At 49.2% G+C, this 13,905-nt stretch overlaps 1 protein-coding gene across 1 annotated transcript; it reads right to left on the bottom strand.

Moving 5' to 3' along the window:
- Positions 1-2,170: 2,170 nt before the first annotated feature.
- On the bottom strand, positions 2,171-10,481 carry LOC128419931 (tubulin alpha-4A chain). Its single transcript, XM_053401240.1, has 4 exons — positions 10,353-10,481; positions 4,781-5,003; positions 3,845-3,993; positions 2,171-3,208 (listed from the first exon to the last, which is right to left on the bottom strand). Exons 1-4 carry the CDS (start codon positions 10,353-10,355, stop codon positions 2,237-2,239), a joined length of 1,347 nt encoding a protein of 448 aa, XP_053257215.1. The 5' UTR covers positions 10,356-10,481; the 3' UTR covers positions 2,171-2,236.
- Positions 10,482-13,905: the final 3,424 nt, after the last annotated feature.

Genomic DNA, 13,905 nt, shown 5'->3' with positions numbered 1-13,905 from the left:
CATATTTAGTATGTGATTTGCAAATATATAAACTGGGGGGGGGGGGCAAAGAGGGAGGTGGGGCAACCATGGTGTATTTCTCTTACTCCTTATACTTTTGTCTACTTCTTATTGTACTCCTGGTAGCTTTACCATCTTTTCTGGCTAGAAAAACTGCATTGTGTAAACATTTGTGTGTTTTATATGCTTTATGCTACAGCTGCTAATTATTCAGAGCTGAAAAGATCTGGGCGGGGTAGGAAATCATGTCTACCTTGACCAAGGTGTGAGTCAATTTTCAGAACAAGAGTTGTGTCAAGTCTGTTGGAGCAAACTCACAAGAGAGTCTTAAAAGACCTTGAAAGCTCATGTTATTACTGCCTTCATGGAAGCAGGCAGGGGGATACATACACACACACTTAAGTCTAGAAATGTTTCTCATCAATGAAAGTCAAATACAGTATGATGTATTTGGTCTCAGTACTAAACTTCTGTGTATGCGAAACAGAGCACACATCAGGCACTTTAGCCGTGTGTTAAACAGCAGGGATGGCAACTGCTGTTAGTGCAGTTAAGGCATTCAGACTGAAGAGTGTGTCAGCAATGTGAGATTCTTTGGCCCTTCATAAAGTAGGGGTTGTACAGAAAGGGGTTCACACATCCTCCACCACCCATTGCGAGAGTAGGTAAAGAGGGGAGCTTCTAGTTTGAGATTCCTATGCTATATAGCCCATGTATAGTCAAAGCAGCCACGGTGGCAGGCAAGGAGAGAGAGGACTGGCTGCCTGCCTGGTATGGAGGGCAAAGCCTTGCCAAACCTGACTTGCAGCCAGCACATTTTCAGGTTGGGTGTAACCACTCCTCCTCTTCCACTCAATGCCCCCCCCCCGCCTCCTGGAAGAATGAATAAGTGCTTTGTCCAGAGAAGCAGCAGCCAATAGAGGAAAAGCAAACATTTTTCATCTGGAGTACATAAATCCTACCCCTAATTTCACAGTTAAGGTGAGGCCCACTCCCATCTGTCTCGCTGATCTCACTGGTCTTTATCTTTAAAACTTTATATGACTCCTTGCTTGTCTAAGAACTGGAGCCTAAAGCGTTCTAGGCAAGGTATGCCTACAAGCAGCTTAACATTTGAAAGTGGGGCTAGGAGAGGGTAAAAGAGAGCAACATCTTCAGCAGAACATGCACCAGTCTTTGATTTTATGGTTGAGAAGCCTAGAAAAATACAATTCAGCATTTCTCCAAACTCTTCAGGGGATGTGTCTATCCTACGCAGTGTAGTATGCAGAGGGGTCAGTGGTGGCAGACTGGAATACAGGGAAGAATATATCCCTGTTCAAGGCAGGGGTGGCTTTACTTTAATGAGATTTCAGCCTGGATAGGAGATTGCAGGGGATCTTCCTGCAGTGGATATCCAAAGAAGTATTGTGATGAGATGCAGAATTAAATCCCTACCTATGCATAAAGTTTTAGCCTTGTTTGGGGCAAAGTCACATCCAATCCACTTTGCAAGGTTGGTGAGCAATTAAAATGCTACTCAGTGTTTTTGGGAAAGGGTGGGGGAGAGATGTTTTGTAATAGCTCGATATCCTCCTCCTGCTATCTTCAGGACTTTTTTGTGTGTGGAAGAAAAGCTAGTTATTATCAGAATATATGAGGCAAAACAGAATCTCCAGTGCCAAGAAAGGAGGTGCATAGAGCTGCCTACAGTCAGTGAGATTCCTCACTTTTATTTGTCCCGTTCTTGTTTGTTAACCTCATTTCACTTTCCTAATTCTGGTTTAAAGTTTTGTACCAAATCGGGGTGGTTGTGGTGATGGAGAAAAGAATATGCTAGTATGCATGATTTGACTACATCACTTTTATTAGCCACATAATTTTTTTAACTTGGTGAATAGGTATAAGACCTGTCTAAAGATTATGGGGAAGAGCAGGATATAAATTTAATAAAAATAAATAATTCCAGGCTCATGCCCCCTTTGCCCATGTAGTCTCCATGGTGCAATGTTGTGCCACCAATTTGCTCAGCTTTAGCTGCTATGGCTGGCACCTTCTCTTTTCTAAATCCTTCAAGGTGTAGGGTGTGTGGAAGGAAATGGCCATTATGTGGCAATGAACAGCACTTGAAGCTGTTCCACCAGCAAGGTGAAGCTGTAACCCTATTCAAGAAAGAGGCATACCACAGAAATTCAGATAAAACCAAACATACTTTATTGAAAATGAAGGTCCATCAGACAATGTGCAGCATCTAGAGCTACTCTTCTCCCTCCTCTTCATCCTCATATGAATCAATGCCCACTTCTTCATAATCCTTCTCCAGGGCGGCCATGTCTTCTCGTGCCTCGGAGAACTCCCCTTCTTCCATGCCTTCCCCTACGTACCAGTGGACAAAAGCCCTCTTGGCATACATCAGGTCAAACTTGTGGTCCAGGCGGGCCCAGGCCTCAGCAATGGCGGTGGTGTTGCTCAGCATGCACACTGCCCGCTGCACCTTGGCTAGGTCTCCGCCTGGGACTGCAGTGGGAGGCTGGTAGTTGATGCCCACCTTGAAGCCTGTGGGGCACCAGTCCACAAACTGGATGCTGCGCTTGGTCTTTATGGCGGCAATAGCAGCATTGACATCCTTGGGCACCACATCACCTCGATACAACAGGCAGCAGGCCATGTATTTGCCATGGCGGGGGTCACATTTCACCATCTGGTTAGCTGGCTCAAAGCAAGAATTGGTGATCTCCGCTACAGAAAGCTGCTCATGATAGGCCTTCTCTGCAGAGATGACCGGGGCATAAGTGGCCAGAGGGAAGTGGATGCGAGGGTAGGGCACCAGGTTAGTCTGGAACTCTGTCAGGTCCACATTGAGCGCCCCATCAAAGCGAAGCGAGGCTGTGATGGAGGACACAATCTGGCTGATAAGGCGGTTGAGGTTTGTGTAAGTTGGGCGCTCGATGTCCAGGTTCCTGCGGCAGATATCATAGATGGCTTCATTGTCTACCATGAAGGCACAGTCTGAGTGCTCAAGGGTGGTGTGTGTGGTGAGGATGGAGTTGTAGGGCTCAACCACAGCTGTTGATATCTGAGGAGCTGGGTAAATAGCAAATTCCAGCTTGGACTTCTTGCCATAGTCAACCGAGAGCCGTTCCATCAGCAGGGAGGTGAATCCTGAGCCAGTGCCTCCCCCAAAGCTGTGGAAGACGAGGAATCCCTGGAGTCCTGTGCACTGGTCAGCCTGTTGGGAGAATGCAAAAGAAATTGTTGCTAAATATTAGCTTCTCTCAGATTGTAGTGCACTGTACTATTATGATGTGAGACACAGCATATTCCTAGATCCATAAAGTTCAGACTTCACTAATCTGAAGCTTGCAATTAGCCACTTAATTGCCTAATGATACTATTTCCTTGCCTCCGGAAACTCACAACTCTGCATGGACCAACCCATGCCCGGTAACCTCCCTCTCTCACACATACACAATCTAGAAGAGCTGGTAGCTCTTAATTAGGAGGTGCTGTTGCTGTTATTACACTTGTAGCAATGAACAGTGTACCCACTGCCTCTTCTGGTTGGGGAAGGGATGGGGAAAGTATCCTAGCAGCACAAGTGTGATCCTTTCACTTCATGCAAAGTGCCCAAGAAGTGGAAAAACTCTCCCCTGTATGAGTGAAAGGCAGTGAGCAGTGGAGGCAAAGAGAAAGTAGAAAGCCGAACACAGATAGTGTCTAAAGCAGGGTGAGGAACATTTTCAACTCAAGGGTGTCATTCCCTCAGAGGGAATCTTCCTTGGGCCACATGCTAGTGGCGCATTGAACCAAGAGACAAAAGTGAGTGGACCTGAATTTCTATTCCCATCCCACACCATGACTATACCAGTTTCCGGATCCTGTCCAGCACCAAGTCAATGATCTCTTTGCCAATGGTGTAGTGCCCGCGGGCGTAGTTGTTGGCAGCATCTTCCTTGCCAGTGATCATCTGCTCTGGATGGAAGAGCTGACGGTACGTGCCAGTACGAATTTCATCTGCATAAAAAAGGGGTTGGAATGCAAAAGAAATTATCAGTATGGTGGATATTTCAGACTCTTTAATTGGGTAAGCAAATTGAGGAACCCTGACACACCTACCCAAAATGGGAAGTGTGATCACCTGCAGCCCAAATTCCTCAAAAGCTTACAGTACCCAGAATGCTCCTTGCCCAAATCACTTTACTAGCAGGTTAAGTTAATACAGTCTGCCTCTCTGGTCAGTTACTAGTTTTGATGAAATCCCACTATAAGAATCGAGTGGGAGTTGGTAAGTTGAACTCCTCCATTGCATGCTGCCAGATCCCATTGTCACAGTTGCCATCCACCCAGAGTCCTATAGATGGGGAACTGCAGACCTAGTTTGCACCCCTCAGACTCAAATTTGGCCTAAAGTCTGCCAGCTACTGACCTAGTGTCAGAATCAACGTAAAAGTTGTGCAAGCAGCAGCCAGAGCTGTTAAGTCTGGCTGCTGCAACTGGGGTTTGTGCCCCCCCCAAATGACTTGAGTACTCAGGTAGAGCCCCAGAATAGTATTTGGAGCATGATCTTCCATCTGACAAATAGAAAGGCTTGCACTGGCAGGATGGGTGTAATAATGTGGCATTGAATTCCACCCTCAGTGTTCAAGTATTCCTTAGCCGCTAAATGGATCAAGTATTTGCCCTGACCTTCCAGAAGTGGGCCCAGATCCCTGCCCAAGCCAGACCCAGGGCTAATGAGAGGATTAACCGCTGGTGCCCACCAGAGAGCTTTTGAGGCTCAGATTCCTGCACATGCACTCACCAATCACGGTGGGTTCCAAGTCCACAAAGACAGCCCGGGGCACATGCTTCCCAGCTCCAGTTTCACAGAAGAAGGTAGTGAAGGAGTCATCCCCACCACCAATGGTCTTCTCACTTGGCATCTGTCCATCTGGCTGAATCCCATGTTCCAAGCAATACAGCTCCCAACAGGTGTTGCCCATCTGCACGCCAGCCTGGCCGACATGAACTGAGATACACTCACGCTGTGGAAAGAGAGAAAGAGTTGTGAGCCTATGGCAGAAAGAAGGGAGGGGGTAGAACCATCAAGACAACTCCTAGCCAGAAGCCCCAGTGGCAGCTCGTGCACACTTGTTGGTTTTAGCTGAATGCCCTTTCCTTGCTAAAGGGTTGCCAACATTTTTGGTCCACTGGGCACATTTTGAATTCTGAGCCAGTGCTGTGTGAGCATGGCATAACAAAAAATTAGAAGAGTATTTTTTGCTCCCCTCCAGACAACCACATGGTTGACATGGGATGTCGCCTATGTCCTGCTGGTTCTGATTGTGGAGATCTCATAATATTTATTCTGCACACATACACTGAAGCTGTTGCTGGCTAACCACAGGGAACATTCTCCAATACAGTCGTACCTTGGAAGTTGAACAGAATCCGTTCCAAAAGTCTGTTTGACTTCCAAAATGTTCAAAAACCAAATTGCGGCTTCTGATTGGCTGCAGGATCATAAGCCACGGAAGCCCCGTTGGACATTTGGGTTCCAAAAGAACGTTCACAAGCTGGAACAATCACTTATGGGTTTGCGGTGTTTGGGAGCCAAAACGTCCAAGTCCCAGGGCGTTCGACAACCAATGTAGCCTGTACCAGTAAAAATATAAAAGGGGGCCCCATCATCTCTCCTTTTCTCACTGCCCAAGTGCATTTCTCTCAATTGCACACATACAAAGCATACTTGAGTGCACACACACACACAGGTGAAGGAAGTGCTTGCCATTAAAAAATAATCCATAAATACATGGTGGCCTATGGGTGCCCATGGGCACCACAGCATCTACAGACCCCCAGGTTGGCAATTTCTGCCCTTGCAATTCACCTGTTAGGAGTAGCCACCCCTTGGGGCGAGTGATCTAGAGAATTTCAGAGTGGCAGTTTAAATGAACACTAGAGGCAAAATAACTCCATGTCTTGGTGTAGTTTTGCCTCTAGTCAACGAACCAGGCAGCAGCAACGTTGTAGCATGAAAGTCAGGAATACAGCCATCCACTTCCAAAAATGTAGTGCCAAAGCAAATTTGCTAGATTGGAGGGAATGCACCTGAGCTGTGCATTACACTGAAGAGTGCCAATCTATCCCTAATTTAGTCACATTGTGGTGATTTTAGAATTTGGTGCAGCAGTGACTGGAGTGAACATTTAGCAGCTTTGTTAAGCTGTCTATTGCACACGGAAGCCACAGGGGAATGAGCAGAAGCAGTCACTCGGTCGGTATTTCCAGCCTCTTACGCCCACACTCCAGAGTTTATTAAAAATGCATAGAGGTTTCTTCAGCATTCTCCTCTCTCCTGCTTCACACAGCACACATTTATTCTACGCATTTCATAAACCGCATTCTAGCACCACCCAACATAGGGAACCACATCAGGGCAAAACATGAGAATTCATTCTCATTCCCTCTCCCTGTCCCCAGGGCAAAGGCGCCTGGATCCCCACACAGGTGATATCTAGTCACCTCCCGCCTGGCAGCCAAGACAGTGATGACAGGCCTGTGTAGGGCTCACTTATTCAAAATTAGATCTGAATGCTCAGAATGACTTTTCTGTCAGGCTTTCCCAGCGGGATGAATAGGCCATTTGTGTCTGTTTTGTATCATCTGTAAAGCTCCTCTGTTATTTTTTGTAACTGGCTTTTAGTTATATTTTGTACACCACCTTGGGATGCATGTGGGAGGCAATTCATAACACAAAAAAACAGCAGCATGTTGATGAAGGCTTGCACGGACCCACTGAATGGGAAGCAGAACTGGGGTGTGTGAGAGGAAATTGGAAGGGCAGGGAATAGCCAGATCAGGGGACACGGAGCCAACACACTCAGGTTGCTGACTCAAGGCAGCCCTGAACCTAACTGCAAGTCATCATCATGTCATATTGTAGTGGCCAAGCAGGCAACAGCCCAAGGGAAAATTCCTGAGGAGCTCCTGTGACCAGTGAGTTTATGCCAACCAGTGCAGTGTGGGTCTTGCCATCATAATTTAGGTCAGGGTCAGGGAGGGTAGCTGTTTACAGAGCCACCCAGCTTGTTGGGCAACCCAGCCCATGGAGTTAGCAATCTTCTTGCTGTGACAGTTTGGGCCCATCTCCAGGACTCAAGCTGAACGGGCCTAGGCACATAGATCACCCTGCTTTCAGTCACCTCCCACTTCCGCCATTGAGAGAGAGTCCATACGCATTCGAGGGAGAAAGAACCTGTTGGCCGCTCATTGCAAGTAATATTGGCAGAGCTAGAGGAGCCAGACTGACAGGCAGGGAAATGGGAAAGCTACATACCAGGAATGGTGGGGGGAGGAAAATCCACACTTAGGAGTGGGGCTCCCTGCCTATAATAACTAGCTACAGTTGTAACATTGCTGCCATGGTAAACCCGTTTTCAGATTGCATTACTTTAGACTGTGGATGGGGGAATCATACGGTCAAATGCTTCTCCACAACATGCTCTCCGCTTAGAAAACTAGATAATGGGGAGAAGGGATAGTGGGCTAGTTCTGGGTGGGTTTTAGGCTCTCTTTAAGACCATCTCTATTAAGCTATACCTAACATATGAATCTAGCACAGATTCCCCTTTGTCAGGTCTTCACTTCACCCGTTTATGGTTGGAAGAGTCTGGCTTCACTCACTGTGGGGGTTGCTACCAGGGTGAATAGAGAAAGGGGGCACATTTCCCCTCAAAGAGCATAGGTATGTAGCCCATGGCTTCATTTCAGAAGGGGCACAACAAGTGGAACCAGATCAGTGCACACGTTAGAAGGACAAACCATCCAACCACTGCCAAAGCGGAATATCCACGCTGGGACAAAAATAACCTGCCACCATACCACAGAGGTGACATTCCATCCTATAAAATCATGCCTGTTTTGGTGCTCCTTTTACGTGCCTTTCCCTCACACGTCTCACCAGGGAACCAACTCATTCAAGGTACACTTGAACTCCCAAGAGTTTTTGTCAGACATCTGCACTGTATTTACACACGGTTAGGGAAAGTGGTGCATTGCAGGGAGCATCATCACCAGAGGCAATGCCATTCACACTGCACACAGCTAAGGTCTGGCCACATTCCCAATTATGCTCCACAACAGAAAAAAGATTCCAGGCACAAAGTTTGGAAACAAAGTTTTGAATTCCATAGGGATTCCCTTTTGAGCAAGATGAAACTGAACATCTTAAGTACCCCCCCCCCACTTTAGAGTAACAGCAATTGACTAACACTTTGCTTGGGTTTCATTTGAGGCTATTTTGCTTCAGGGTATGTTTCTATAAGGATGAAGGTTTAATTTGTGTACTTTTATGTGTCAAAAGTGTGCTTTTCTGTGCAAGTTCTTATATTTCAAGAATTGGCATCTACCGGAGTTCACCAGACACAATAGCTTTTTAATTCCCTTTAAAAAAACAAAAACAAAACCCAACAGCATCCATAAGCGACAGCACTTAAAAAACCAAAAACCTTAAATATCAATAACAAAAAAAATCAATTGCAAAAAGAAGATGCATCTCCAAATTTCCTCAGGCAAACTGAGAACAATGTAATAGTTATCTTTTGTAATGGCCAGAGGCTTGGCAAAAACTGACTGAGCATAACGGCTAAGACCAAGCAGCAAGCCACTGAGCCCCAGGTTCAAGTTTTCCTATGCACTTGGCCTTCAGCAAGCTTTTATCTCAGCCTCAATTCCCGATACAGGAATTCTGAACTTCCTTGCAGCGTCGGTAAAAGGATTAAGGGGAAAGCTCTCTAACCACTTTCAAGTGCTAGGTTGACCAAAATAAAAACCGAATAGTGAACTAAGCCCCCCCTTTTCAAGGGTTCCCTGGCTTTACAACAGACAGAGGGGCAGAAGAGAGGTGCACCTCATTCCCCTACTGCCGGGTCTCTTCGGCTACTGCTCTGCTATCGGCTTCCCAGCACCAGAGCCACTGATACAGACCAAGTTAGCGAGGAGAGGAACTATCTGGCTGAGAGAGCAGCGTTTTGTGGTCACAGAGGACGAACAGTTTTCAGCCCCTCCCAGGGGAGGGGGATTCTCAGAACCCACACGTATACATCGGCTTCTTGCACTTCTCCTTTCGAAATTCGAATTAAACCCTCCGACTATTGGCTAACTAGAATTAACACCGGATTTTTAAAATGGCTCTCTTCCGCTTTCCGCTCAAACGCATTTTTAAAAAACGCATATTGAAAAGTGACGCAGTCCAAAGTCTTTTTTTTTTTTTAAAGACATTGCGTCACTTGCGAAAACGCCCCGACGGCCTCCAGGGAAGCGGCTCCCAGAAGGTGCGAGAACGAGTCTAGCCGCTAGGAAGCGCCGGGGCCCCGCCAGGCAAAGCTCCTCGCCCGGGTGGGATCGGGGCTGGCGGCTGAAGGCGGCTTCCTTCCTCGCTCATTCGCGCGTCTAGCCCGGGACGGCTAAATATAGGAGCCCCTCCCGCAAAGTGCGAAGATTCCCTCGAGATGAGGCGGGAGATGCGATTACCTACTTTGGACTGGAGCCCAGCCGCCTGCCCAGCTATTTGCAGCCCTGGGATTTAGCTGGAAGCGGGGCGCCCGGGCCCAACTCTCCCTTCCTGCGCAACCTGCCTATTAATAACTTTCCCAGCCCCCGCAGTCTGTGGGCGACGATCGGTAACGGGGAGGGAGCGAGAGGCACGGGAACATTTGCCGCACGACTCTCCAGAGCGCGGCGCCCCGCGCCCTCGGGGGCTGACCCCAACTTCCTTAGCCCTCTCCTCGACCTCCGCACGAGTTGGCCGCCCGTGCGCCTCCAAGCCAGCTGTCCCTGCTCATTACACCAACGTGGCTGTAAGCGAGGCGCCCAGGCACCGAGCGCGCAAGCGAGTCTTTCCGGGCACGCGGCCAACTGCGATCAAGAAGCTCAGGCCGGGCCTGCCGGATCCTGTTCTGCGGCTGCTCCGCGCGCACCACCACCACCCCACCGCCATTTACACGTGCGTCGAGGGCAGCTGCCGCGCTCTGCAGTGCGCACTTCGAGGGTAGCCCCCAACTAGCTCCCCTGACTTTTGCCCCTGGGCCTGGAGACACCCTCGCCATGTTTGTGGGCGAAGGGGCGCACCTAATTCCCGCCCTAAGATCAGGCGGCAACCTGGCACCATCCTCCGCGTTTGCCCCGCAGGAAGGCGGGAGCGCTTCCCACCCGCCCCGACGGGCACCTGCCGCGGAACGTTCCAGCAGCTTGCGCGGACGCGCAGCTTGGAGACCGCAAGCCGAGAGGCGGGCGACGCGCTCCCCCAGCCAGGGGGAGACGTCGAATCTCGCTAAGGAAGCAGCCCCCAAGCGCTCGGTGCGCTTCCCTCGCGCAGCCCCCTTCCCGCTCACCATGATGAAGAACGGCGGGGCTGAGAGCTCACGCTGAGTCGATGCGACGAAGTCTCTGTGAGAAGCAGCTACGCCTGCTCTAGCCCGCCCTGCCGCAGTGGGTTTATAAAGGAGGGGGCGGGCCTAGAAGGTGGCCCCGCCCCAGCTCCTCGTGGGTGTTTACCGGGAGGCAAGACGCCTAGATAGGAGGATTAATCATTTCCAAGGTGGCTGCTTCGTCTCCAAATCGAAAGTCACCGTGCAGACTCTTTCATCACCAGACGCAGCAGGAGGAAGCGAAGAGAAACGGCTAAATGGGGTGGGACTCCTTCCGTAGAGGCAGAAGAGGGTGCAGAAGAGGGGATTTAAGGGAGATGCAGCTTTAGAGAAAAGCGCCTGCAAAAATATCTTCGAAAAGGATGGGGCCTGCTGCACCCAGGGGGGCTGCCCCTCCTCCTTTGCACGTTGGTCACCTTAGTGGTAGGAGACACGGAAGTCCAATGTTTTAGCAGCTGCTTCACAGGCAGAAATTAAAAGCTGGATTGATTTATTTCTTAACTGTGACACCCCCGTGTTGGCAAAACCTTCCTATACCCCGTAGTTGTAAAAGGTACAATACCAATGCTGATTTCAAACTGGTGTGGGAAAATGTTGCTGAACTACAACTCCCAGCAGCCCCAGCAAGCATAGCCAGTGGCCATGTTCAGCAACATCTGGCAGGCCGTAGGTTCCCCGCAGGCAGCAATCCAAGGTGTGGCCTCACCAATTTCTTAGTGTATTCTAATAGGTCTGGCCCTGCCTTCCGTATCTGTCTGGAAAATTAGCAAGGCAGCCATGGAAACACACACACAACCATGGGAAACTGTTGCACCATGTAGCCATTTTTCATGAGAGCCGTATGCACCACATGAGTATGTCTCTATAGGTTAGAAATGTCATTGTTAAACTATGCTAAACCCCTGGTTTCTTTGGGAGGGTTTGTCAATGGTCCATGGCATTGATTTACGGCAGGAATATCCAATGTGATGCCCTCCAGGTGGTTTGGACTGTAACTCACATCAGCTCCAGCCAGCGTGGCTAATGGTCAGGAAGGATGAGAGCTGTAGTCCACGACATCTTGTGGGCACATTGTTGGCTGTACTGGGTTGGGAAATGTGTTGTGTGGCTGCCCCCCACATTGATGGGGAGACAGGCAGGTGCAAATTCACATTTAGATCTAGTGTGGAGAAGCCTAGTGGGACTCGCTTCTGAATAAGCTACTTGTTTGCTTATTTAAAACATCCATGCCCTTTCCTCAACAAGCCCAAGATGGCTCACAATGTATGGAAGGTGACTCCAGCAGGTTTAGCTTGTCATGCAGACTATACCTGCTGAAATTTCCTCTTTTGCAAAACTGTCAAAAGATGAAGAAGCCTTGCCCTCTTTTTCATCAGGTCACCCTAAGTTGAAACAATAACTATGGCTGCTGCAATCACATACCCATTTAGCTGAGAGAGGGCCCCACTGAAATCGTTGGAGCATACTTTTGAATAGACACGGATAAGATAATGCTGTTAACCATTTTGACATTAACAATATATAAAGTGATCATAAAACACTAAAACAGGAGCAACAGTGAGAAAGGATTTAAAATATCAGTAACCAACCAAAAACAATTTAACCACAGCAATCTGATCCATCTCAAAAAAAGGGAGTAACCATTTTATGGCCCAAAAGCCTTCCTTAAAAAAGGAAGGCTTTGCTCCTTCTAGAGGATGCCATTAGAGAGGGGCCAAGGTGAGTGTTGGGGGGGGGGAGTTCCAGAGCCTGGGTGCAGCTACTGAAAAGGCTGTCTGCCTGCTTTCAACTAAGCGTATTCTGTGGATGCTGGGACAAACAAGGGCTGCTGATAGTGATCTTACTAGTTTCATGTTGGAGAAGTCTTTCAGATATCCAAGTCCCAAACCTATAGGGTTTTGAAGGTCACCACCACCAGTATTTTAATATGGGCTCAGAAATAAATGAAGCCAGTGGCAATGGTTTCAGTAAGGGAGTTGTGCACTGCTTACATGCAGCCCCTGTTAACAGACTGGCTGCGGTATTCTGGGCCCAGTATTGCCGAGCACCCTTCAAACGCAGCCCTATGCAGAGTGCATTGCAGCAATCAAGCTGTGATGTAACTCAAGTATATGCTACTTGGGCCAAGTCAGCAGTTTCTCCAGAAGCAGACGCAGTTGTGCGACAGCCCAAGTTGCAAACCTTTTAGGAGTTTCCTTACAATCAAGCGCCACATCCATTTTGTTAAATAAATAAAACAAAACAAAAGCTAGGCAAAGGCACTCCTGGCCACATCCAAGGTCCTGGGCTGCTATGGACTGGGCTGCTTAAATTGGGTTATGCCTAGAGTCGCATTTGTCAATTGGGCCCAGAAGGCAGCCAACTCTGAGGTGGGATCAGGCTGCAGGAAGTCCTAGCAACATGACACTAGCTGGAAGCAGCGGTGGAGCATATGCCCGCGCTGCCCAGGGTGGGTGTGCTCCCTAGGAGCATGGGGCATGAAGGGTGCCCTCCCAGGTGTGGGATAGCTGCTCGGGTGCATGGAGCGGAGCGCACGCCCTGCAGCCGGGGGCGGAGCAAGCCGTCCATGGAGCAGAGCAAGCCGCCAATGGCAGACACTCGGTGTGCCGCCTGCCCGCGACTCCCAAGCCTCCCCCAAGCATTCAGAACAAAGGGAGAAGGGGGGAATGCCACCGACATTGCAGCACAGCTCCCCCCTTCCCCCAATGGCTCAGGGTAGGCTTGGGAGTTGCAGGTGGGTGGCGCGCCGAATGTCACCCCCCTCAGCAAAGACACCCGGGGCGGCCTGCCCCCACCGCACCCCCTTCCTCCGCCCCTGGCTGGAAGGTCAGGGAAGATGCAAATAAATGAGAACTGCACAAGGTGCAGATCCCCCCCCCCGACAGAGCTGCAATAATGGTAAAAGCCACACCTGGGATATTGTTATCGTTATTATGGTTATTATTCTCCTCTGCACAAAATGCAAGAACTGTCCAAAATACAGGAGATGCTATCATCATCACCACTCCCCTGTTCTGCCTCTGTACAAAATATAGGAGATGACTTGAAAACCCTAAAAGCCAGGATGGGGGCAGGTGTCTTCTGCCCATGATCCCTTGTTCCCTAAGGTTCGCCCTTGCCCCTGGGGCTGTAGAGGCCTCTCCCTTCCCTCTGCTCAGGAACGCTGCCTGTGGAGGTGACAGGCCTAGGCACGTGAGGCAGCTCTCTTGTGCATTTCCAGCTGTGCCTGCCTGGACAGGCAACCCTTCCTCAGGGCTCTGTCTCTGCGGGAAATACTCCCTGCCAAAAGCAGGAAGACTCTGACTTGGGAGCTGATTTCACTTCTCACAAGGAAGTCAGGTTAGTGGTAGTTGTCAGAAATTCCACTCTGTCATTTATTTATTGAAGAACTCGTTGGCATTGGGAGCCCAACAAGAAAGGGAAATGGCAGGAGGAGATATACAGCAGCCCACAAGTTTGGGGGAATCTGCTGAAGGGTGCCAGCCTAGCTGGTATGCAGGTTTGTAGAATTAGGCCC

The sequence above is a fragment of the Podarcis raffonei genome, chromosome 1 (assembly GCF_027172205.1).
Source record: "Podarcis raffonei isolate rPodRaf1 chromosome 1, rPodRaf1.pri, whole genome shotgun sequence".
NCBI classification, from domain to species: Eukaryota; Metazoa; Chordata; class Lepidosauria; order Squamata; family Lacertidae; genus Podarcis; species Podarcis raffonei.
Note: the sequence above shows the minus strand (reverse complement) of the source record. Positions and strands in the feature narration are given on the sequence as shown.

Bases quoted from the DNA above. Each gene is read 5' to 3' on its own strand.
- LOC128419931 (XM_053401240.1), bottom strand. The intron at 3,994-4,780 runs GTGAGTGCATGT...TTTTTTATGCAG, and splicing joins CTTGGAACCCACCGTGATTG to ATGAAATTCGTACTGGCACG. The intron at 3,209-3,844 runs GTATAGTCATGG...TTCTCCCAACAG, and splicing joins TGGACAGGATCCGGAAACTG to GCTGACCAGTGCACAGGACT.